This window comes from Apodemus sylvaticus, chromosome 2 (genome assembly GCF_947179515.1).
Source record: "Apodemus sylvaticus chromosome 2, mApoSyl1.1, whole genome shotgun sequence".
In the NCBI taxonomy this organism is placed as follows: Eukaryota; Metazoa; Chordata; class Mammalia; order Rodentia; family Muridae; genus Apodemus; species Apodemus sylvaticus.
Window position 1 is genome coordinate 78905870 of NC_067473.1, and position 25153 is coordinate 78931022.

The 25153-nt window shown below is 43.0% G+C and overlaps 1 protein-coding gene and 1 non-coding gene across 3 annotated transcripts in view; both read right to left on the minus strand.

Moving 5' to 3' along the window:
* Positions 1-234: 234 nt before the first annotated feature.
* LOC127679571 (small nucleolar RNA SNORA17) lies at positions 235-360 on the minus strand. The gene has a single exon (XR_007976863.1). It is a non-coding gene; the product is annotated as a small nucleolar RNA SNORA17 (small nucleolar RNA).
* A 938-nt stretch (positions 361-1298) lies between these two features.
* The window catches only part of Cpvl (carboxypeptidase vitellogenic like), a 104139-nt gene continuing 80284 nt past the window's right edge, over positions 1299-25153 (minus strand). For both annotated transcript variants that reach the window (XM_052172536.1, XM_052172537.1), the window contains one exon: positions 1299-1694. In XM_052172536.1, coding sequence (XP_052028496.1) covers positions 1584-1694 — 111 coding nt within the window. In that variant the 3' untranslated portion in view covers positions 1299-1583. The remainder of the gene's footprint in view (positions 1695-25153) is intronic.

Sequence of the window (25153 nt, forward strand, 5' to 3'; positions counted from 1 at the left end):
TTGCTCTTTCCCTGGCCCACCCAAGTGGCCCATTGTGGAGGATTGTCTCTCTTGGGTTTATTCCCACCCAGTGCCTATGGTCCCGGAAGGGGTTCTAGTCTCCAGCTTGCACACCATCCTGGGAGCCCATCTTAGCCTACCTGGCACCAGAATGATGATCATCTCAGGCTAGTTTACTATCCAGGCCTCCAGGCACCAGACTGAGGGTCAGCTAAGGCTTTCTTTTTTCCAGGGAATCTTAGGCTACTAAACATTCATCTTTTCATAAATCAGAACACTCAACATAGACATAGTCTTTCTCCTCTCTGCCACCTACTGATATGACATAGCAGCTACACCTGCAATGTTTCTAAGGGCAGGTCTATTTTCAAATAAAGGGGAAAAAATTAATTCTCTGGTGAGACAAATGATACCTGAGTGAATTATGCCCAAAACCTAAGTATGCTGCAGAATTTCAAAGACATGTGTGTCAAAAAGAAACAAGCCTGGATGTGACAGCTTAGCCAGAAGAACGCCGATGAATGTATATTCCCAAATACCTATATTTGGGTGCCAGGTTAACTCAAATTTAAAATCTAATAATGACATAAAATTAGGTTGGTTTTTATTTATTACAGGAAACAGAATTTAAAACTCAGATTTCAAATGACTCTTCTAATGTGCCTTACAGGCTGTTTACTGAATGTGTACAACTCAACCAAGCCAACAGAGAAGACAGATTATGTTCTCTCTGTGCTTCAGATCCCCTGCTGACTGAGGGCTAGTGACATATCATTCTTCTCCAAGGAAGGTTTCTGTCTCTGAGAATTACAAGGTTAACTTCTATGTGGAGACTTCCTGTGTTCAAAATCCCCTCTGTTATAGCCATATCCTCGCTTTGGGATGAACTGCTCAGCTGTTTTTTCTGTAATATTCATCAGCATCCTCAGAGGCTGTTACAGTTTGAATCCAAAATGTCTTCACAGGCTCATGTTGCGAACAATTATTTCCCAGGTGGTTAAAATGATTCTGGAGGCTGTGGAACTCAGGATGTAGGGCTCAGCTCTGAAGAGACAACCCAGCCCAGCCTTAGCCTAAGCCTCTGCTTCCTGGCCCATTACTATGTGAATAGCCTCTCTACACACTCCTGCTGCCAGAGGCTGAGCCCCACTGGGCTTTTCCTGCTGAGATGGGCTGAGACCTCCAGCCAAAGTTAATCTACCTTTCCTTAGTTGTTTCTGGCTGCCAGGCACAATATACAGAGTCACTAGGACAGATGTGTCATGAGATAAACCATCTTAGTACTTACAGAACCAGATGATGTTACAAGTCTATTAATTTATTGCACTTTCTGCCTGCAAGGGATTAGATATTCCATTAGTGCCTCAGAACCCAATTTTTTCATCCCATAAATCAACACACATGATGTTCACTTAAGCGTGTTCATGATCCCCAACTGTCATTCAAAAGGTCACATGCTTCAGGTAAATGTTTATTGATTAAAATGTACCTTGAAAATATAAATATTTTATTCTACAAGATATCTTTAGTTTGTTAAAAACAATATTCTTTTGTGATTAAGACTCTTGTTTCAGAAAAGTAGCTTATGAATTATAAGGTTCCCATCCTCTGTCATAGATGAAGCGATTGATCATATCAAAAGATCTCATTGGCTGGTCATAGGGCAAAATGTGTCCTCCACCTCGGACAATTACCTTGGAGACCAAAGACAAAAGAACACATGAAAATAAATATTTTCAATACATGGAAAGTGTAAACTCAGACTAAACACTATTTAAAATATATGTGAAATTCAGAATGGTGTTGCTATGTAGTTTAGTGGTAGACCTACATGGACCTGGAGGTAGGAAGGTTTCCTGTCTAGGTCAGGTTGCAACTGCAGCCTACTCTGTCTTTTAATTAGCCAGCTAAGTCTTACCACTCACAAATCAAGGATGCAAACCACTCAGCAGCTCTCAGAGGTGAGTGATCAAATGTGATAGGCTTGTGATTACATATGTAAATGTGACAAGATTAATCTCAAGGCTCCCCAAATGGAAATAGCCCCATCTGCAGAAATGATATATTTTGGGAGCCTCTAAACTCATGTGTTCCAGATGTTCTGGGGGGTCATCAGTGTGCCATGAATTTTAAAAGGGTTATTCAAGCACTTAAACCATCACTCTAAGATAGTTTTTAGTAAATGATTTCAATTCTCCCTGGACCTAGAGATGTGGACCTAGCAGAAGAGGCTTCCCAGTTGGGGCTTTTTCAGCATCCAGAATCAAAGGAAGTCATAATGAGCTTGTGATCAGACATGTCAGGGCAGACTTCTCAGAAATCTCTGGGGAAAAGATTCCTGGACTGACAAAGGTGGGCAGGCACATGTGCAGGAGTGTAGTGATGCAGTGGTGCAGGGGTGCAGGATACAGGGATACAGAGATGTGGGGTGCAGAGATGCAAGAGTGCAGGGATGTAAGGATGCAGGAGTGCAGGGGTGAAGAGATGCAGGGGTGAAGGGGTGCAGGGATGAAGGAGTGCAGGGATCCATGATGCAGGGACACAGGGATGCAGGAGTGCAGTGGTACAGAGATACAGGGATGCTGGGATGCAGGGTTGCAGGGATGAAGGATGCAGGGTAGCAGGATGCAGGGATGCAGGGGTGTAGGATGCAGGATAAAGGGTGCAGGGGTGCTGGGATGAAGGAGTGCAGGGATGCAGAGATGCTGGGGTGCAGGAGTGCAGTGATGCAGGGACACATGATGCAGAGACATAGGGGCACAGGGAGGCAGGGATGCAGGGATGCACTGCCAATAGAGGAATATGCTCCTACATGTTCAGGAAACAACAGTCATGCACTTCTATATGCAGCCCCACTCGTTAAGGAGTGTGATGAGGCAGAGGGAAGCTGAACAGGCAAACAGGATACAGGCCTGCTGGGATGAGCTGCAATGAACACATTAGATGTTTGGAGATTTATTTTTAGCTTCAGTAAAATATACTTAACATGAAATTACATCTTTAATTACTTTAAGGTGCAAAATCCAGTCACAGTTAGTGCATCCTCTACCACTAGTAGGTAATTGTGGATTATTTTCATTGTCCCAAAGGAAACAGCAGCTGATGCTGCCCAGTCCTCAACCCTGTAGTCTGCAGTGGCCTCACCAACTTCAGCAGCCTGCCAATCTGCCTCTTCTAGGCAGAACCTAGAGGAAATGCCATGCTCAGATTTCCAGCACAAAAATTGCTAAATATCTAATGAGGAGGCTTTGAAGGGCGTGAACCCTGAGTAAACAGAGGAGGACCGTCAGCTTGGATGAAGGATAGTGTAGGCTCTTAGGAAAGAGTAGGAATGGGAGTGGGGAGAGTGTAGCAGAGCAGAACCAATGAAATTAAAGATAATCGGATCTAAAGGCCAGGTGGTAGTCGTCTTCCACCACTGCTCCCATTTCAGCCTTCTCAGATCTGCAAAGGGTGGTACTGCTTCAGGACAATAGAAACCCATGGAGACTCCAAGAGGCAGGGTGGACTGGAGGAGCCCAGCCCACTGCAAACTGGTGCACAACAGACACATGCCTGTTAGGCTTTCTAGTTTAAACTTAAGCCCTTTTACTATCTTAATTACACACCCTACCTATGAAATTACGGCTTCTAGCTATCAGGTGGTACCTACTGGTCAAACTAAGACAAATGTACACTCAGGAAAAGCCACACTGAAAAGATAAAGTAACTGAAGACAAGTGTGAGAGACAAGTCATCGATCGTCAGCAGACACCTCTGATTGAGCGAAGCAAGACCTGTGCAAGATAACCAGATCAAGGCAGGGCTGCTTCAGCAACACAGCAGGGGCCATCCTCGGGGTTTCCCATCATGCACTTGCAGACTAGCAAAGAATACTGAATGGGGGGGAGGGTAAAATTTTACTTCTAGATACCTCAGTGGAACCAACTGTAGCTATCACAGTATTCTGTGTTTCTAGAGAAATCCAGACAGAGCTTTGGTGTACGTTGTTTTGGTTCTGGATATAAGAGAAAGGACCTTAAGGAAAACGTCCAAAGTAAAGAAAATGCAGACTTGGCGCTGAGAAACTGCAAACTTCCCATTAGACCCAAGTGTGTCTGCAGAGGGATGGAGAGCCAGAGACCAGAAGCCTCAGCATCCCAGCAGTCGGCTCCACTGAAACCCTCTCACCACTGAACTGAATAAGGTTGTGACACCTTCTTCTGACCTTCATAAGTGAGATGCTCACACAAGGTTCACAAACATGCAGGCAAACAGCCTATAATTCATATAATGCATACATATATACATAGACACATATCATAGAAATAAATAATAATGAAAAATTTCCACCCATTGCTAACTGAAACTGACAACAGACAGTATTATAGCAGTTTGGACATAGTAGAAGAAAAGACACTGGAAATGGAAGGTCTTGTTAATAGGTTAGTTGACAACATCCAGCCTGGACCCTGCCAAACAGCAGCATCGCATCTACAGGACAGAAAGCACGCATAGACCAGAGGAGAAAGGCCAGGGATGTCAGCGAATCTGATTGGTCTTGGCTGGACCTGAAGGATGAAGTTTTGCCTACAGGAAAGTTAAAGGTTTCTCATCAAACAGAAGAAAAAGTGGTTCCTAAATGATGGACAAAAATAATGAATAGTAATAATAATAATGGGGGAAAACCCACCATTTACACAGAAGTGGTGCAAACTGAGCAAAAAGGTCTCCTTGTGTACTTGGAATGTGGCAAGTACACCAAACCAGGTCTATTCTGTAAATTAGGATATCTGTGGTGTGATTCTTAGGGAAATATCAAGTGTGGGTAGACAGTAACAGCACGGTACTAGCAAATTACAATGGGAGACACGGTGGCTCTGAACTACTGGGTGGGATAAAAGGATGCGAAGGGAACAGGGAAGAAACATCACATGTGAGACAAAAAGCAAAGCTCACAGTCGGGCGTTAAGACAGAAACAGACTCGGTTTCAGGTGTCCCATGATAGCTGAGAGGCAGAGGCCGCAGATCAGGTCGCGCGCGCAGCCTTGCCCACCAGGTCAGCCGCGTGCTGTGAACACGCTTCACAGTCACTTCATTGTCACGTCCCCTATCATCATGCAAGCCTCTGCTCACTCTGTGGTCCTGATGGGGACTGACCTCAGCATTGCTCTCTCCCTGGACACTGAGTCAGCTGACCCGGAAAGGAAGCGTGCAGTGCGGAAGGGCGTTCAGCGCAGAGCAGCCCAGAGCCTGGCACAGCTGTGCGTAAGCCCAGCTTGGGATACTTACAGTGACGGACTGTCCTTTATTTTCTTACTTGTAAAATGGAGATAAGACTTCAGGTCACCAGGTGTCCCGTTTGCTCAGTATTGAGGAGTTTGGAGGATCTGAGACTTTAGTTTTAAACCTAAAAATAGTGTCAGACTCTCTGAGATGGCTGGTCACTCTAACAAAACAACTCCATGGCGCCTTTGGAGACTCCGGGCTCACAACATCGTGTCAGGCCTTTCTTTCTTTCTTTTTTTTTTTTAATTTTATCATACTATATTTATTTGTACTTTATTTTATTTATATATTGTTTTTCTTCTCTCTTTTTGCTCCACAGGCCGTTTGTGTATATATCATGGCTTCCAGTTCAGTGGTTTTTTTACGGAGTTCCTGAGTGCACAAACAAGCAGTTCTCTGATTCTTGGGCCTTTCATTGGCTCTTTTCCTTCTGTTTGTTTGTCTTGTCCAATTCCTATGTGCTGGTCTTTGTTTTATCTTATCTTTTATTATGTTATATTTTATTTGATTATTATCCCTTAGAATCCTGTTGATTTTGTAATAAGAGACAGAAAGGGGTGGATCTGGAGGGGAGGCGAGGTGGGCAGGACCTGGACGGAGTAAAGAAAAGGGAAACTGGGGTCTGGATGTAGCAGGTGTTAAAAAAATTATTTCCAAAAAAGGAAAAAAATAAAAGAAATCAAAGACAGAGAGAGAGAGAGAGAGAGAGAGAGAGAGAGAGAGAGAGAGAGCACGTGAAAGAATAGCCGGTACTGTCTACCACAGGCGTTACTCCACCCCATCTGCTGATAGAGGAAACACTCGGCTGGCCACAGCACTATTGTCTTAAGTTTTTATGGTCAAATAAATATTTTCCCTTTTAATTACCAGAGTAAGAGAAGGATTTGTGGCAGTAAAAAAAAAAATGTATATACACATACATGTACAGGTACACCTATACATACACACAATATAGTAGCATGCTTATTTAAAATGAAAGAAGTACAATTCACTCATCAGGAGCGGAAATATTCATCTTCAAATGTATTTTGATTCCCATATCAAGGGTCCCGCTTGCCCTTGGGAGCAGGAGAGCATTCCTCATCAGCAGGCTCAGCTAGCTAGCTCGGGAGCTTAAGTCTTCCAGTTGCTGGCCCCATCACCCATCTCTTTCCTTCCCTCCCTCCCCTCCCCCACTGCCCACAGGCAGTGCAGATCCCTTTTGTTGCACAACGCATACATGACAAGCAGGCAGGGAGGCAAGAGCTTGCTTGTCTTAGCAGAGTGGCAGAAAACTGCTCTCTTTTCCTTTTTCTTTTCTTTTCTTTTTTCTTTTTTTTTTTTTTGGAACTCACTTTATAGCAGTGTTTGATGCGATTACAAAGTAATTGAAACTTCCCTTCCTCATCCTTTTTTGTATTTGATATCCACAGAGGCTAGAAAGCACAATGCAGCTCGTTATTTGTCCTAACCCATTGTCTTACTGCAGGATCTACATTTCTTTCTTTGTGTGAGCGTTGGGGGTGGGGGCAGCAGCTAAGACATCGACATCGGTGCCCTCTACCAGGAGAGATGGTTCACAGTATACTAGATATCACACACCATGAGCCTGCCAACCCACCCAGACTTTACTTCCAGCCAAAAGCAAGATGGGGAGGTTCTTGCAGGGCTGTGCTGGGCCTTTCCTACAGAATCAGAAGAGCCTGTCAGACAGTTCATTGCTCTGCTCCAGACTTCCTAGCATAAAGTCAGTATACAAAATTAGCTGAGGTGAAGGTGATGGTTTTCTTACATTTTTGTCCTTTCCAAGAGTACATTCTGACATGTGTCCTTTTTTTCAAAGTAAACTCAAGTGCCATTGTTTGGATATAAAGTATTCTCCAAACACTCATGTATTGAAGGATTGGTCCCTGGCCCTCAGCACTTCCGGAAGAGAGATGGTGTTAGTATTCTGTCTAAGCTCCACCCCACACTTACCTGGCAGTAGCCAGGTATGCCCTGCCCCATAAACCGGCCCACTATAAAAGAGGCTACTTTCCCCTCTTCACTCTCTCTCTCATAGCTCTCCCCTCTTGGCAGTCTCACCTCTCTGACCCTCTTGGGCTCTCCTCCCTCCCCCCTCTCTCCATGTGGTCATGGCTAGCCTCCACTTCTCTCTCTCTCTCTCTCTCTCTGTCTCTCTCTCTCTTTTTCTTTCTGCCTCTCTAATGCCTATCCTTTGCCCTGAATAAACTCTATTCTATACCATGTCTGTGTGCGTGTAGTCCCTCAGGGGGGAAAGGTGCCTGGGCCTGGGCCCACCTAGGCACCCCCTTCCCCCACACTGCTGTGCCACACTCCCTAAATCCATCTCTCTCTTTTTATGCCCCCTTCATTGGTGCCAAAACCTGGGAACAAACCCATCAGATGGTAGAGCCTTTAAGACTGGCTCTCAACCTGTGGGTAGAGTTTGGCAGCACCTTTGGCAAACCTCTACCTCCAAAAATATTTATATTACAGTTTATAACAGTAGCAAAATTGTAGTTATGAAGTAGCAACAAAAGTAATTTAATGGTTGGAGTCATCACAACATGAGGAACTGTATTAAAGGGTCGCAGCATTAGGAAGGTTGGGAACCTCTGGTTTAAGAGATTTCAGTGGAAGGAAAAAAAATTGCTGGAGCTCTTATCTTCAAAGGAATATTAGACTCTGGCCTCTTCCTGGTTTGTTATTTGTTTGTTTGTTTTGTTGTTTGTTTGTTTTGTTGTTTGTTTGTTTTTGCTTCCTGGTTACCAGGAAGTAAGCAGCATTGCTTTCCTTACAGTCTCTCTAGAATGACCATGTTCACAGACCACCGAGCGTGTGACCCAAGTGGCCTCTGTTCCTTTAACTAAGTTCTCTGATGGTAGCTTTGTCTCAGCGAAGGAAAGCTACCACCATACTAAGAAATGTTCACTGAAACATAAGTTATAAGGCCTCAAACTTCGCTGAAACCTTGCTCTGGAAATCAGATGGGCTAGATTTCAAATATTTGCAAAAAGATGAAAAGACCAGTTACCTGCTTGCCTGCCTGCCCATGCCTGCCCCATGGATTCTGGTGTAACTGGCAACAAGGAGCGCCAAGGCTGCCCACCAAGTCCTGGCTGCTCTCATATACAGCAGAGTACTGAGCATGCTCCAAAGCCCGGCTAACATCAGACCAGGGTATTTGAATTTAACTGTAGTATTGACCCACCGTCTACATGGATTCCAGAATCCACAACTGTTCTTGGGTCTCAGGGATTTGGGGTAGAGAACTTACTAGAGGTTAGAATATTCCTGATGACATTTCCTGAAATAAAACATTTGAATGCAGAGAGAGGCAGTTCCTTGGTCCAGCTAACAGCGTGGCGGTCACTGGCTGACTCTCCACCATTTGTTTATTTTCTGACCCCGTTTAGCATTTCCACAAGTGATTTTGGGACTGTTGGTTACGCTTTGAATCCAAACAACAAAAAGTTACTGTTTAAAAAGCAAACCCAATTCTTTGCTGGTTCCCGAAAATGCCATTAATTTTTTAAAACCATTCTCCACGGGTAGATAATTCTTTAAATGTTGGACTTCACAGTATTTACTCACTTCCTATTTAATGAAATGGTTCTCTTTCAAATTTCAATAGATTATTAAAAACCACTCAACAGAGAAGAGAAAATTATGCATTGTTGCCTAGCTGTAATACATCAATAAATAGACCTGCTAGCCAGTGTATATTTTAAATCATACAATAAATTAGTTCCCAGAGTATTAACTAAGTGCAATTCAGACAGCTTAATTTAGAGGCATTCTTGTTATGCTAAGCAGTCCTCACTAATGAAAGGGAAGCAGGGGAGCTAAAGAGGCTGCTGGCAAATACTTAGAGTCAAATTGGGAGTGGCTATTGTTTACTGTTTCCTTTGTTTTCAGGAAGCAAGCCGTGCATGTGGATTTTTTTTAAAGCTAAGGAAACCAAACAAAAATCAAGAATCCAGTCTTTGAAAAGAGAGGATGGCGTCCTCAGCAGCAGGACTTTCATAACTCCATGTTCCAGAATAGGGAACCACAGAAGGGAAACCGGCTGTGGCTGTAATAAACAACGCAGCCCTGGGTTATTCTAAACTATTCATTATCTCTGCAGGTCTAGGCTGTCGCCTGGAAGACACCCTGCCTTATCTAAGTGTAGAGAAGACATCTCTTTCACTGCAAGATGTATTAAAATGCACACATGTGTAGGGGAGGTGGGAGGAGGGAGGGAGAAGGGACGGAGGGGGAGACAGGTCTAAGGATGAAACTGAAGCAGTTTGGTTTGAATGCGCTCAGCACCAGAGACTATGGTGAGCAGCCTGCGAACAACCATGACCCATTTAGCCTCAAGTGCCTTCGTGTCCATCAGAAGCCGGCTCTCAGGGTGCCCAGTGTGGTACCTAATCAGAGCCATAGAGAAGGAGCTATGCTGAGGAGCGGAATCAAGGAGGGCTTCCTGGAAGGAGCTTGGGAATTGAGTTTTGATAGGCCAAAGGGGATATTGTAGTGGCCAAAGCAGCAAAGCCCTTTATCAGGCAGGTGTGGAAACCCCGTGGGGCTTGCCAGGCACAGCACTCTCGTGGGGAGTGACATGGTATCTTGCTTTGTCTCTCAGGGTCCTAAGTGGGCAGCAGGGAGAGCAGGAGTGAGGTCTGAGCAAGTCTTCCTTAAGCCAAGTAGAGTTTAGACTTCAGCCAAGGGAGCCAGTTAGAGGCTTTAAGCACGACCAGACTTGCAGCTTGGAAAAGTACTGAGGCAAGGGTCAACGGATGAGTTTAGATCTGCTAAGGAGCTCCTGGGAAAGGAAAGAATTAAACAATGGCAGTTGAAAATACAAATTTAGCAAGCTCTTGAGCGGCATCCTTTAGAACACTGCCACGAGGCAGCAAGAGTTCCATTTGGGAATTTTCAGTGTGGGAAAGCCCTTATGGCTTTTCAATGCTTCCCCTAAACGCAGCACTATTTTTATTGCTTTGTATGAATGCAGTGCTATGCTTTTTAAGTAGTTCTCTGTGGTTTCTATGACGAGCATTAGGGAATGAATCGAACCAGGCCGAGGAGCAGGAGACTCCAAAGCAGATGTGAGAGCTGTCAGCTGAGAGCCAGGTGTGGGGGGACGGCAGTGATGGCTGTCCTTCATTTTCTGGTAAGACTTACGGCAAAGGCAAAGTGTGATCTCAGCAGAGCACACCAGCTGACTCCTTGTCTGGATGGGAATGAGAAGGATTCTGAAGGAAAGAATCCTGTTCTCCTGCTGAAGCTGCAAGGAACAAGGACCAGCTGAGCCTGATGATCTGACAAGTTGTTTCTTGTGGCTGACTAGTTGTTTCTTGTTGCTGACTAGTTGTTTCTTGTGGCTGACTAGTTGTTTCTTGTGGCTGACTAGTTGTTTCTTGGTGCCGAGCCACTGGCTGGTGGAGTTGAGTTGGAAGGGAGCTGAAGGAAGCCATTTCTGATTTTATCTTTTCTCGACTCCAGCATCGGCAGGGGATATATATGGAAAGGAACAAACACTATTACAACCAAAGCACCCAGAGACATGGGCATGCTGCAGTCAGTGCAGTTGATGGGAGCCAGAAAAGTAGGCAGCAGAAGGCAAGAGGAAGAGAAAACTAACCACAAGCCCTAAGACCCAGAGACGATGCAAAGCCTCCCTCACATAAAAAGCTCAGGTAAGTAAAAGATAACAAGGACGAAGATTGTGTTCAATAACCCGACTTCTTAGGCAACAAGGACGCAGTTTATGCGAAAGACACATGCCATCTAGTCAGGTCATAGGCACAGCGAGTTGGGAACAAGAATGTTCACAGTGAGACCGTTTGTGGGCGCAAAGTCTCGGGAGTAGCCTAGGGCTCCACCTGCAGTAGATGGGTAAATAACGCAGTCATACGATGCACTGAAAAAGAGAGCACGACTGTGCACGTCAACATGAGCGAATCTCATCTGTGTAGGCTTGCACACGTTATATTACCACAAAATACACACTGACTGGTTCCTTTATGTGGGCTTAAGTATGGAAAGAAAAAAACACATACTTGTAGAAAAATATTATGTATATAAAGGATTGTTAGTACAAATAAGCAAAGGAAGAGAAGGATAAACTCCAAACACAAGGCATTTCCTTCCAGAGCTGGTAGGGAGGGCTCGGGGAGGGAAGGCCAGGGTTATAGGAACACTGGGTTTCTTAATCTGGCGGGCAGAGATAATAGCATTCACCTCTACTTTGTCTTACCTTTCCACAGCGTTATGACTACCCAGCATGCTTTCAATATTACATTTTAAACTAGAAAAAGGAAAAAACTGCCTATTGATGCTGCTAAGCTCACAACCGGGGATCTGTGGGAGACTTAATGCTTTTTCTCATCTCCCATCAGAGAGATGATAAGGTGAGGCCCTGTCTCAACCCAGGAGGTGGGAAGGACACAGCAGAGAGGACAGAGCTGAAACAAAGACCAAAGCTGGAAGTCCCTCACACAGCAGCTCCAGGAAGGCAGAGCTGCCAGAACCTAAACCTTGGGCCTCGGGCCGCTGTGTAAAAAAATAAATAGTAGGAACAAAAATAAATACGGAGATCCCCACCCTGGACAGCACAGGCCCAGGAAGCTCGCCTTCTTGTTTTGAAGCCTGCCCGCTGCCTGCTACATTTCCCTTCTTTTTTCCCCATATGTTAGGAATTTGGTACTAATGAAAAGAAAATTAAAGGCTGTGTGCTTGTCCCTTATTGTCAACAGGTGTGTTTCAGATCATTGTTGAACCAGGAGAGGCTGAGGGTTTGGAAATAATTCAATACTGAATGCAGGCATGGTGATACACATCTGTATTCCCAGCACTGGCGGAGTCAGAGGAATGTAAGTTTGAGACCAGTATGGGCTATATGGTGAGCCCCTACCTCGAAACAGGCAACTGAAGGGAAATAGGAAAGAAAGAACTTCTTGCTTAACTTAGATGCTTTTATCAATGGAGCACTTTATAGAAAAATGCAGGGCAAACTCCTCCTCAGCTCTCCCTACGTCTAATTCAAATAGAGATGGTTTTCCTACCACAGGGAAGCAATAACTGGACACAGCTCCAGGTCAATCTGATAAGCATTGCTGAAGTAATTTAATCACTTGAACTTTTAACACATAATATCAGTGACTGACCCTGTGCACACAGAGGGGAGCTTCCTGGCCATTGAAAACAGACTAATGTAGGAGAAGTCTTACAAAGAGAGGCAAATACCACATGTTCACTGGGTGTCAGCAGAGTGCAAAGAAATCAGTGGACGTTATCTCAATAGTCACAATACCAAATCTTCCTGTGAAGTTTTCCTTTTCTCTTTAAGAGTAAATACTGAGTGTAAACTCATCAATAACGCTTGTGTAATGGAAAACAGATCAGACATGGACACCATTATCTTTGCCAGCCAGTTTAAGAAATCTAATGTGTCATGGGTGGGGAGCCACTTGGACAGGCTAAATAGCTTGCCTGATGTCACCTGGCCAGGTGGTAGAGCAGGGACATGCCCAGGCATAGCATGGTTTAGATAGGAAGTGTCCCTCAAAAGGCTCAAGTATTGATGGCTTTGTCCCTGGTTGATGGGTCAGATCACTGGAGAAGTGATGGACCATCCAGATTCAGGTCTAAACAGACAGACAATTCAATCTACTGAGGAGCTTGAAATCTGAGGCCACTATTGAGAGGATGTGTCAAACTGGAGGAAGCTGGTCACTGGGAGCAGCCACTGTCCCGTGCCCTCTGAGTCTGTGCTTCCCAGTGCCCATGGTCTAAACAGTCTGCTCTACAATGTGTGCCCTCTCTTACCATGCTTTGCCTAACCATAGGCCAATAGTAGCAGGGCCAAATGACCATGGCCTGAAACCTCAGAAACAGAGAATGAAAGTACTAGCCCTCTCCAAAGTTTCCCTCAAATATTTGTTATGAGGAACTTGAGCTCGCTGCATCTGTCCTCTCGACCCCTATTCTTCAGTGTTACCAGAATATGCTAGAGAACAGCAGAAGTAGACAGGCTGACCACAGTGATCATTTACTCCACAGCCTCTGAGCATCAGGTCACCAAAGCTAGGCTGACATTTTGATGTGGGAGAGTCTACACATTACTTTGAATAATTCAAAACAGTCTAATGTATGGATCCCTAGTCTTTCCCGCGTAAGTGCTGTAGGCCCTCTGTCTATCTGACATGACCGTGATGGTAGAATGAGGGTGGCTTTACTATCTACAAGGGATTGATTCCAGGACTTCCTAGAGACAGCAAAAAAAAAATCTAGGGGTGCTCAACTCCCTTGATATGAACGTGTGTAGTAATCGCAAATATCATCTATACATAGGATTCTAAACACTCTAAATCAATTGTGGATCAGTTAAAATACTGACATTGTTTTTTTTTCTCGTGTTTGTGACCAAAAAGAAACGTAAGGGAAGAAAGCTTTATCTCAGCTCACAAATTCATGGTGGGTTAAGTCCTGGCAGCAGTACCTGCTCCCGCCCCTGGCAGCCTGGACTTGTCCTCAGAGCAGGAGGCAGTGGGCAGATTAACCAAACATACTTATAGATCACAAATGAAGCTATTATAGTGAAATAATAAAGTAAAATACAAACTTGCAATACATTATGTATGTGTACATGCATATCCTATTAATTTAATCTGAAACCATTGGCTCTAGCAAGGCTGTGCCTTTAAACTCATGCTGAGCATAAAAGTCATTTTCAGATGTCAAAAGCAGTATCTGTGACAGTGAATCTGAAATGAAAACAGCTCTTCTTTCTGGTGAGGTACTCAAAGATACTGCCAGTACCACTGGGATTTGTCACCTACATCCAAAAATAAAAGGAAATGCCAAATTTCATAGTTCATAATGGGAGGAAATACTCTTTCAGCAAAAGGTTAGTAAAAATAAAGATGTAATGTTTTTTCTTCCAAGTTCAGCGACCTCTTAAATACAAGCCCTAGAAGACCCTTGTCCTATACTAAGATGCTTTATGGAATAACTGGGGGAAAAACATTAAGTTTACTCATTAAAAGACTACACAGACTGAAATAGAATTTCTCCCCTTTGGCATAGAAATCCACCAGCAACAATGAATAGAAAGGAATGCTCTGTGTCCACTGGCCACTGGCCAGTGCTTTAGTTGAGAACCAACACTCTGGATGGCATTTAAAGCAGACACTGCCCGATACAAGTCCTTCTCTGTGAGAGAGGAACACACATGCATTACTATCTATGATCACTACATACCAAACCCCCCAAAATTGCAGCACAGAACAAAACTGCTAGCTTTTGAGAAAGGAAACTGCCACTTTGAATAAGTAAGAGTGTTTTGGTTTTTTTGTTTTTAACACGAATCTAAATGAACAGTCTCCCAGTGATTTGAGAACAAGGCCTACTTGTAAACCAAAACTGAATGGCAAGAATAGAAGGTGAAAATTTAGCTTAAGTTTTTGACTGAAGGATTTTGTGAATTGAGGCTGTGGTGTGGACTCTACTGAGAGGTGAAGCCTTCTAATATTGTGATGCTTCTGACCACTTGCTGGCTCTTCAGGAGTAGAGCGGAGGTCTTTGATTTCTAGCTGGAAAGTCAGCCAGTAAAATAGGTAAGGATGTCACAATGTCACTGTGAATCAGAAGTAATGTCATTGTTAATCAGAGAAAGTGTGTCTACAGCCACCTGGGGCTCCTGAAAATGGAGGCCAAAGTATGGTCAACCGGAACCAAAGACAACCTAGTTTCTATTTTCAAATTATTTGCTATTCTTTGCCCCAAGAAGAATCTGGTCTTTCTATGGGATTTTCTTGACAAAAACAATGCAGAGAAAAACGATATTTTGTGACTTCTGACTGCAGACCTTAAAAGGACAGTAAACTCAGCTGGGCGGTGGTGGCGTACGCCTGTAATCCCAGCACTCTGGGAGCCAGAGGCAGGCGGATTTCTGAGTTCGAGGCCAGCCTGGTCTACAAAGTGAGTTCCAGGACAGCCAGGGCTATACAGAGAAACCCTGCCTCGGGGGGAAAAAAAGGACAGTAAACTCATTAGTCTCAATTTGACAGACCTGCTGCCATGTTCTAAAGAGTCCTAGGCTACCTAAGAGGTTCCAAAGAGAAAGAGATCTGGGGAGGAACTCACACTGGCTATCACAGTTTTAGCCAAGATCCAGATGGATACAGATGTGTGTGTGACCTCAACCTACCATGTCTGAATCAAAACACCCAACGGAGTCCAATCTGTCCACATGTTTGTGAGAAATAATAAACTGTGGCTTTATGCCACTGATTTCTGGAAGCACTTCTTATTACACAGTAAATAACGTGACACACACACACACACACACACACACAGAGAGAGAGAGAGAGAGAGAGAGAGAGAGAGAGAGAGAGAGAGGAAGAAGAAGAAGAAGAAGAAGAAGAAGAAGAAGAAGAAGAAGAAGAAGAAGAAGAAGAAGAAGAAGAAGAAGAAGAAGAAGAAAAACATTTACCGACAAGTCTTAGCCAATTCTTTTTCCCTGAGAGACTAGAGTTCCTGGCTTATAATCTATGAATTGAAAGCCAAGGCCTAACCCATCTTTCTTTGCTCTTGAGTTAATTTTTATTAGCATCCAGAAGAAGGTGCATTATTATGACTTTCATACATACATAATACTGTTCCTTGCTCTTGTGAATACCCTGCCCTACTATCTCTCTAAGGCAGAGAGAAGACAAAATGTGTACTGACAGCTTGTACACAAAACAAGAGAGAGTTTCCTATGTGGTCTTACCCAAACCACCAGCTCCCACTGCCTTATCCTCCAGGCCAGAGAACAACCGTGGGCATTATCTGGAGGCAGCCAGGCTAAGGATCGTCAGACTCTTGTAGAGGGATGCAGCTAGTGGAAGTCTTCATCTGCCAGTGTCCCAGCCCTGAGCCTTTCTCAAGATGATGGTCTCCATGACCTGCCCTCATCTGATAGCTGAGTGGCTGGGAATATTTTGATCTATAAGAAACATCCTGATGAAAATCCTCTCCCAGTGCTCTCTTTGTTCTGTATTGATTGCATCTTATTTTATCTTCCATCTTTCCAACCCTACTTTCCTGATTCTATGACCATTGGTCCCTAGGATATAATCCCTAACGTCCTTAGCATCTGCTTTTGAGACCCAAGTATAGCTTTCATAGAGTCTTATTCTCTGCCAAAGATTTCATTGACAAACAAACAAACAAACAAAATTCTCAGGTATGATGGTTTATATATTCTCGGCCCAGGAAGTGGTGCTATTAGAAGGCGTGGCCCTATTGGAGTAGGTGTGTCACTGTGGGTATGGGCTTTAAGACCCTCATCCTAGCTGCCTGGAAGCTAGTATTCTGCTAGCAGCCTTCAGATGAAGATGTAGAACTTTCACTCTTCTTGCACCATGCCTGCCTGGATGCTGCCATGTTCCAGCCTTGATAATAATGGACTGAAACTCTGAACCTATAAGCCAGCCACAGTTAAATGTTGTCCTTTTGAGAGTTGCCTTGGTCATGGTTTCTGTTCACAGCAGTAAAACCCTAGGACACCAGGTCTGGAGACATAGAACCCAAGAGTCAGGACACACCTCTCTACAGAAGGAAACAGGGTTGGGGGATGGGTAGGGATGAAGATCCTTTTTAAGCAAGTGCTGTAACAAACCCAAGGCACATACTGAGTATTAATCTATATCTGGTAATAAGAGCATAGGTATATTTGTTCTGAATATTTGTCTTTATCATGTGTTTTTAAAAAACTTCTCATCTTCCCTCACCTAGTTGAATGTCAAGGTTGCATGGGGTCGCTCTTTGCCACCCAGGGCTTGCTGAAGACCTTTCTGGAGTCAACTGTCCATAACAATCTCCCATGATATTTAAAATTGTATAAATAAATAAATAAATAAATAAATTGTCGACAGGGAAGTAGAGGTATGGGGTTTTGGTGTTTTCTGGATGACGTTCCTTGGAAGCTTCCGCATCCTAGGCTGACTTTCATTTCCATTTAGAGGCCTTGGGTGCCTGTCCCCACTTACTCTTTTTTTAATTATGTGTGGTCACCAAAACAAAATCTAAAGTTAAACTGTGCAACTGGAGAGCTGAGGTGTTCTGATTTTCTGTCTACACATTCCCGCCTCTCTCTCCCTCCTCCTCTGAAGAGGTACTCTTGCCTTTAGGGAACAAAGTCTTGTATGTGGTCTGGATATACTGCCAAGGACAATGGACATCTCTGCTGCACATGCACCCCGTGGGCAAGCGTGCAGCCTTGTGTCTGCTCACCAGAGTATTCCATCCCACTCTGTCCTCACGGCATCTAAGTACTCTCCGTGGCGTAGTGGAAAGATCTAGATGTCCTATCTAATATTATATACTATGATGGGTCTTTAAAGCATTGAACAAGTCTCTCAGGTGAAGCTTCTAGCTCCTCATTTATAAATGAGTAAATATATCCCCATAGATTACAGAGCAGCACCAGGGATTCCATCAACCCAAGGATAAAGATGCACCTGGTAGGCCATAGCTCAAGGTCTCACTAATGTGGGAGCATTGTCAATCACCCTTAGCATCTCCCTTGGACCCCATCCATCCCTACAGAATAACTGTCCTTACTCTGAGTTTGCAGAACAGGTAACCGGCCCACAGCTAGTCAGTGGCCAAAATAAATTCAAACCAGACTTATCTAAATCTAAGTCTGCCTTGTGCTCACTAACCAATGACCTGCATCCAACATGACCACTCTCTGGAAGAGTCAAGCTCTGAGCCACTGTCCTCCTTCCCTTCTCACCAAACATCAGGGTATTTTCGAGAAGTTCCCAACACTTTGGCAGACCACCAGTCTGGGGGACCTGCAGGGTAGAGGCATAAGCTTGCTCGGGGATATGCTGCAGGGGCTGGAGGGTCTTAGGACAGCTGGGAGGACAGAGGACGTGACCACACTTCCTCTGGGCATCAATAGCTTTTTAGTGACATGAACACAGAGTGAGCAACATCACTTCACCAGGAAGTCCATCTTTACAGCCTAGACATTCCAAAGCTTATTTGTCCATCTCTATTTAGAGCTGAGAATCAAGCACCAAGCAGGCAACCTCGCGAAGGTGAGGTACCACGTTCTCACAGTAAAGCTCCTAACAGGACATCCTGATTCCAGACCCTCCCTGGCCTAAACCCATCAGATCGCTGCTGTTTGAAAGTACTCTTGCAGCTGTAAATATGTCTTTAAAATCTTTTAGCGATTCCCAGTTGCACAAACAATAGAGGGTACACCCCTGAGCCCAACACTGGTCCCTACAACTCCCTTCTAGTCCTTTCCCAGCTCTCCTCCAGGCTTCAGACCATGAGCCAATATGCTCTGCCCAGCTTAGGTCTCTCACCTAAGTCCCCATCTGAGTTCTCTGTTTACTTAGCTACTTCTGACATTTGTTAGTGTATTAATATCGCAGTAAGAGTAAACCTCTTACTAGTGGATGAAGCTGCCCTTACCTCCAACCCAGCTCTACAGCTTTCTTAAAACCTAGTGTCCTATGTCACCACCATAACATTCAGTTAATGCTTTAATTAAGACAGTCAAGTCTACAATCTCCATTGTCTCCTGCCCCAGGACACCACTATGATTTTATCTTTCCAACATCAGGCATGAGGTAAAGAAAGCATGGGGTCAGAAGCAGGACTCTTGGAATCCTATTTCAGTAATGATAAGAAATGGGACTAAAAAGTGAGAAGGAGGCAGTGGTGGTTTTGAATGGGAGTGAGTGCCTCTGTGTATTGGAGCACTTGGGTCTCAGTTGGTGGCACTGTTTGAGAAGGTTTGGGTGGTATAGTCTTGCGGGAGTAAGTGTATTACTGGGTATAGGCTTTGAAATTAAAAGCCTTGTGCCCTTTCTACCAATCTCTCTCTCTCTCTCTCTCTCTCTCTCTCTCTCTCTCTCTCTCTCTCTGTCTCTCTCTTTCCTCTCTCTCTCTGCTTCCTACTCACATTTGAAGTTGTGAGCTCTCAGCTACCTGCTCCCCAACCACGCCAACTGCTTGCTACCTGACCTTTCTCTCATGATGAACTCTAACCACACTGGAACATAAGCCCAAATTAAGTTTTAATTCTATAAGTCACCTTAATTGTGGTGTTTTATCCAGCAATTGAAAAGTAACGAATACAGACACTACTTATACTTAACTTCTGGTACTTGGTGTCCTCACCTGGACAGTGAGATCTATGACCCAATTGTAAGATTTTATCTAGTTGAAATAACTCATCCTGTGAGTCTTAAATAAATGTAGATTGATCTTGATACTGAAAATGTATAATACAATACTTATAGCTAGCTGAAATCAAGTAAATTAGATTTATTAATTATGCAAAACTTATGTTAACAGAATTCTCACTCAGCAAAATCTACTGAAGAACGAAAATAGACTATTAATTCAAGCTTGTAGTTCAATGTTCACACAGAGAATAATTAGTGTCAATAAATATTTTCAGTAAAGATTCAAAAATGGATATGATTAAACTGTTTTCTTCAAAATATTTAGCTTAGTGAAGTTTAAAATAGAAACATGTTCCTCAAGCAGTTCATCAATGTGGCTAGAAACCTAATAACATTTTCATATGTTTCTCAATGAGTCAAAATAACATTGGGGGAAAAATGTTAGGACCTAGGGCAGTCCTTTGATCCTGGCTACCCAGGAAACCCAGGCAGGAGAATCACAAGTTTAAGGCCAGCCTCAGCAGTGTAGTGAGACCTTGTCTAAAAATACAAGTAAAAAGGAGCCGAGGATATAGCTCAGAAGTAGACTTGACTGGCATAGGGAAGACACCAGCTCTGAAGCAAACAAAAAACAATGAATCATCTATTCCTCCCTCCAGTCCTTCATCCCCAACAACCACCAAGCAGCTCCAAGGCACTGAGCAGGAGTTGGTGGGAAGGCGTGGTCTTCCCAACATGCCTAAATCATATATGCAAAATGCAGGTTTCCTGTCATGAGGCAAGTCCCCCTTAGAGCCAGACAATGTGGACCTCCTGCTTCTTCTGTTCATCTTTTGGAAACCAGCACAGTACCATTTTGTCTTTCAGTGTGTCTTGCTTTCACAGGAAGAGCCAGATGGCTTAGTGTGATAGCAGCCATGGCTGGTGAGTGGCCAATCCTCTTCCTACCTCTGTGACACACACTACCCTGAGCATCAATCTGGCTGCCTCAGTTGATAGATTTGTGCAAGGACATTTGTAAGTCTCAGGTAGTGTAGCAATTAGCAAGACTGATGGGTGGGTGTCCAGGAACAGATGGCTGAGATCTCTGTATGCTTCTGAGATTTACATCTCTCAAATGAGCATGGTGGGTCAAGGAGGTACTATCCATCTGCCCTTCATAGCTCAGAGTATGTATCTGTCCCCACAGCCCAAATATCAATATCTATTTTTCCCTTACTGGCTAGCTTTGAATGTAAAGTACTTTCTAAGATCATGAATTTCACCCTTTATAATTTTTCTTTTGCTATATGCATCCTTGTAAGCAATCCACGAATGACAATAAAAGTAGAAAGATTCTCTGTGAATCATGTCAAAGGTTCCTGGCAGGAAGACAGAAGGGACATCTGGGAAATTCATGATCTAGGCACTGACTAATTTCATCTCTCCAGATGATCTTCTCCCACCTGCAGGATCATGTTTCTCTGGTGTCTCCCCTTCTAAGGGCAGGAATGACATGAAATAAAGGCCCTACCTTTGTGCATTCATTTGGCCTTAGGTGTTCTCTCCACGATGCATTCACATGCGGTAGGGTTATAGCAATTGGATATATGTGTTTGTACATGTGTATGAACAAAATGTGGTCCAAAGTAAGCAGGCTACGTGAAATCTTCAAAAAATGAAAAACTGTGCTAAACAATATGTTTAAAATAGAAGTTTAAAAAAAAGTATATCAAGACAAAAGAAAGACCAATAGAAAAGAAACTTGAAGCATAAAGAAGAATGTGGCATTGTCTTCTTTTCTGCGTTGTTGTTGTTTTGAGGGGGTTGTGTATGAGTGTGTGTGTGTATGTGTCTGGGGTGATTTGGGGGATTTTTTTTTTTGGTAATTATTTTTCTTTCTTTCCAGTCTAGGGGTCAAACCCATGGCCTTAGCTGGGTGAACACCCAATACCTAAACACAATCTTAGGGCAGAGAGAGAGAGAGAGAGAGAGAGAGAGAGAGAGAGAGAGAGAGAGAGAGAGAGAGAGAGAGAGAAACAGAGCATGACCAGTTCATGAAGGTGCAGAAGATGAGAATTGTATAAATTTGACTAAAAAAAAAAAAAAAAAAAAAAAAAAAAAAAAAAAAAAAACCATAGACCAACTCAAAACTTTAGTTTCCAAAAGCTAAAGGAGCCCAGGCAGGATGCACAGCCAGCGTCCTAGTTTCTGCTGAGGAGGTAAGTAGGAGGAGGGAGGCAGCAGGGAGAGGGCACTTCAGCTTGCATGTCCTGCTAACAGTGGGTCATGGAGAGAAGTCAGCACGGGAACTCTAGGAAGGAACCTGGAGGTCGGAAGTGGCTTCCTGCTTCCTTATGCACCCTAGGACCACATGTCCCCATGCCCAGAAGTAGCACCACCCACATTGGGCTGGACCCTCTCACATGAGTCCTTAATCAACTATAAATTAATTAATAAGTAAGCCAGCCTTACAGACTTCCAGCCATGTCTGATGAGGGCATTTCCTTAATTGCCATTGCCTTTTCCCGGGCGTTCTAGCTTGTTTCAAGTTAGAATAAAACAAGACAAGACCCACTCAATGCTGACAGCAAGAGGGATCTTCATACCTTGTAGGTCAGACTAGTAGAACTGCTGGGAAACAGCACACAGGTGACTTTGAAAGGAATAAGCAGAACAAAAGGAAACACAGATCACCTTCAAGGCAATATCAACAAAGCTAATGTCTGATGAGTCATCACAGGGTACTGGAGGACAGAAGCCACAGCCTTCAGGAGCTCAAGGAGAACAGCTAAATCCCATGGCACTAGACTCGACCTTCGGGGTCGAAGAAGACGAAAAGGCACACACAGGCAAAAATAGAGAGCATGCTGTCAACACATTTAAAAAATAAATACTAAAGAATCTTTCTGAAGGGACAAGAACTACACAAAAGATTAATGTTAGCTCACAGGTTAAATATGCAGTGAATTCTCAGTGAGTGCTGGTTGGACCAAATGCTGTAAGCAATGCCTGTTTAAAGGAGACATAGAAGTGTTTTGTTTTTCATAGCAAAAACTTGGGAAATGGCTAAAGATGTAACTATTCTGAGGTTCTCACATTTATCTGAAAAATGGTAAAATTCTAATTTATATTAGCATTGAGTAAGCCTGGCATTCATATTGTGCTAGTAGTATAAGAAAAACAATTTCAAAAGAATGATAACTCACAAAAAAAAAGAATGATAACTCACAAATGTATTGATGGAAATAATAAAATGACACAAAGCTCCAAAGAGTTTTAAACTAAAGGAAACAGAAATATAGATACAAAGGAACAATACAAGACAGTAGATTAAAAAATCAATGATTACATTAAATGCAAATATATAACTCCAAATTTAAAATATTGTCAGGATCCACAAAAAATAAAACCTACTATACTGCATTAAAAAGTAAATCATAAACATGGCGCTATAAAATGACAAGAAGGGAGACACTGATAAAAAGAATCCCAAGTGCACACTTTCAAAAGAGAGTTGGCACAGTTATGCTACCATCAATCAAGTCGCCTTAAGATGAGAAGCTTTGCTACAAACAAACAGGATAGTTCATAAGAAAGGAAGATTTAGTGCCAGGAATGTATAACAAGGAGTCTGTGGCTGTAGGCAGCGAATGGCACAAAGTAAAAGGAAAAACAGAACAAACTTCAATTATGGCAGCTTTTAAAAGAGATATCTCTTGTTAACTGTGGGCAAAGAGAAGGAAGGGAGGAAATGAGAGATGGAAGGAAGGGACACATGTGCAGAGAGAGAGAGGAGGAGGAGGAAGAGGAGGAGGAGAAGGAGGATGAGGAAGAGAAAGGGAGGGGAGGGGAGAAGAGAAGAGAAGAGAAGAGAAGAGAAGAGAAGAGAAGAGAAGAGAAGAGAAGAGAAGAGAAGAGAAGAGAAGAGAAGAGAAGAGAAGAGAAAGGGAGAGAAACAGAGATAGAGAGAGGAGAGAGACCAGAGACATAGAGAGAGAAAGAGACAGGGGTGGGGTGGGGAGAACTGTTCTACCCAGGTATAAAGCCTATGAACTACAATGACCATCAGGGCAGAAACATCTGAGGGTGTGAGAGTAGATTTTCAGCCATCCAATTAGACTGAAAGTCCACTCAACAGGAGAAAATTCATGCCTGCCTTTATAAACCTAGCAAACCAAGCACCACAGCTAGACAAGAACATTCTCCTGCTCATTCTCTAAACTAGTATAATCACCAAGTACATTCTAACTAGTTTACCTTCTACCCACAGATAAGTGTATCTTTGACCCCTCATCAAAGAAGCTTCTTTTGTAGCAGATGGAGACATGCCAGAGATGGATAACTGATCAAATCTGGAGAACAACGGACTAGGCAGGGGTGCCCACTGACAACGCAACCCGTATACCTAGAGTTCAGGGATCATTGTAGTAGAGGTTATGGAAAGATTGTAAGAGCCAGAGAACTGGGACTTCTGCTTCCTGATAGTGTCCTCTGTATAAGGCAGAGTTATACCCGTGAAATTAACAATATGGCCACCTAAAAAAGACTCACACAAGGACAGCACCAGTTGACATCCCTTTATAGATGGAGGAAATCTCACAAGGCCCTAATCCCAAAGAAGATCTACAGCCAACCGGTGGCTAACAAGAAAGACTGAGTCAATCCTTCAAGAGACGAGATCTCCATTAAGCTATGTAGTCTCATGTAATCAGCCTTAAATGCACATACATATGAGCAACACAAAACGGACTCAGTAGGTTATAGTCATATGTTTGTGTGTGTATATGTGCATGTATAACAATAATTTGAAGAAGAGGTCATGAACTTGAGAGGCAGTAGGAGGCACAGGAATTATGGGGGAAGGTTGTGTGGAAGTGAGTTTGAATTCTCAAAATAATAAGTATAAAAATGTTTTTAAAAGACCTTTATTGGCATAAAATCCAGTACAACTAACAACTGAAGAATGTGTCCGCTTTAAAAGTATACAGAACATGTTTGCCAAAGCAGAGCCAGAAAGTCAATTTTAAATGGTTGAAACCATAAAGGATATGTGGGTTTTTAAACCACAAAGCTATGAGAGAGTATATCCCCTTCTGCTTATAGTAAATGCAAGAAAGGAAGAGTCAAAATGTTTGAAAATTAAACAATACACTTTAAAACAGCTCACTGGACAAAGGGGATAAAACACAATGGAAATTGTAAATACTTTAAATCAAAGAAACTACAATGAATCTTTGTGTAGGCTCAATACCAAGCTTAACATACATATAACAGACATTGAACGCACATAAAAAGTTCAATGCTTCATCTTCTGAGTCTCTGTCTTAAAGAATTTTAAATGATAGTAAATAACAGATAATAATATGATAAAAGCATAAATAATAAAATAGGATGCAAAACTACAATAGGGAAATCAACAAAGGCAACATTATTTGTTACTTGAAATCTGTAATAACTTCATTTTGCCTCAGGCAAAAGAGAAATAAATTACTGGTATCACTATAAGTCTTTAAGAGGAATTAAATGAAAGTTGCAGGAGCTCATAAATTCTAAATGTTTAGGTGAAATTGAGTAGTTTGTGAAAAAAAAACCCTAAAGCCTATAATAATGTTTTCTTAGAAATAGGAAAAAGCCATTAATCCTCTGTTAAATTGAATACATGATTTGAAGTCTTTTCTTAAGGAAACCTTCATGCCCAGATGGCCTTACCTGTACAGCTTCCCTAACACTG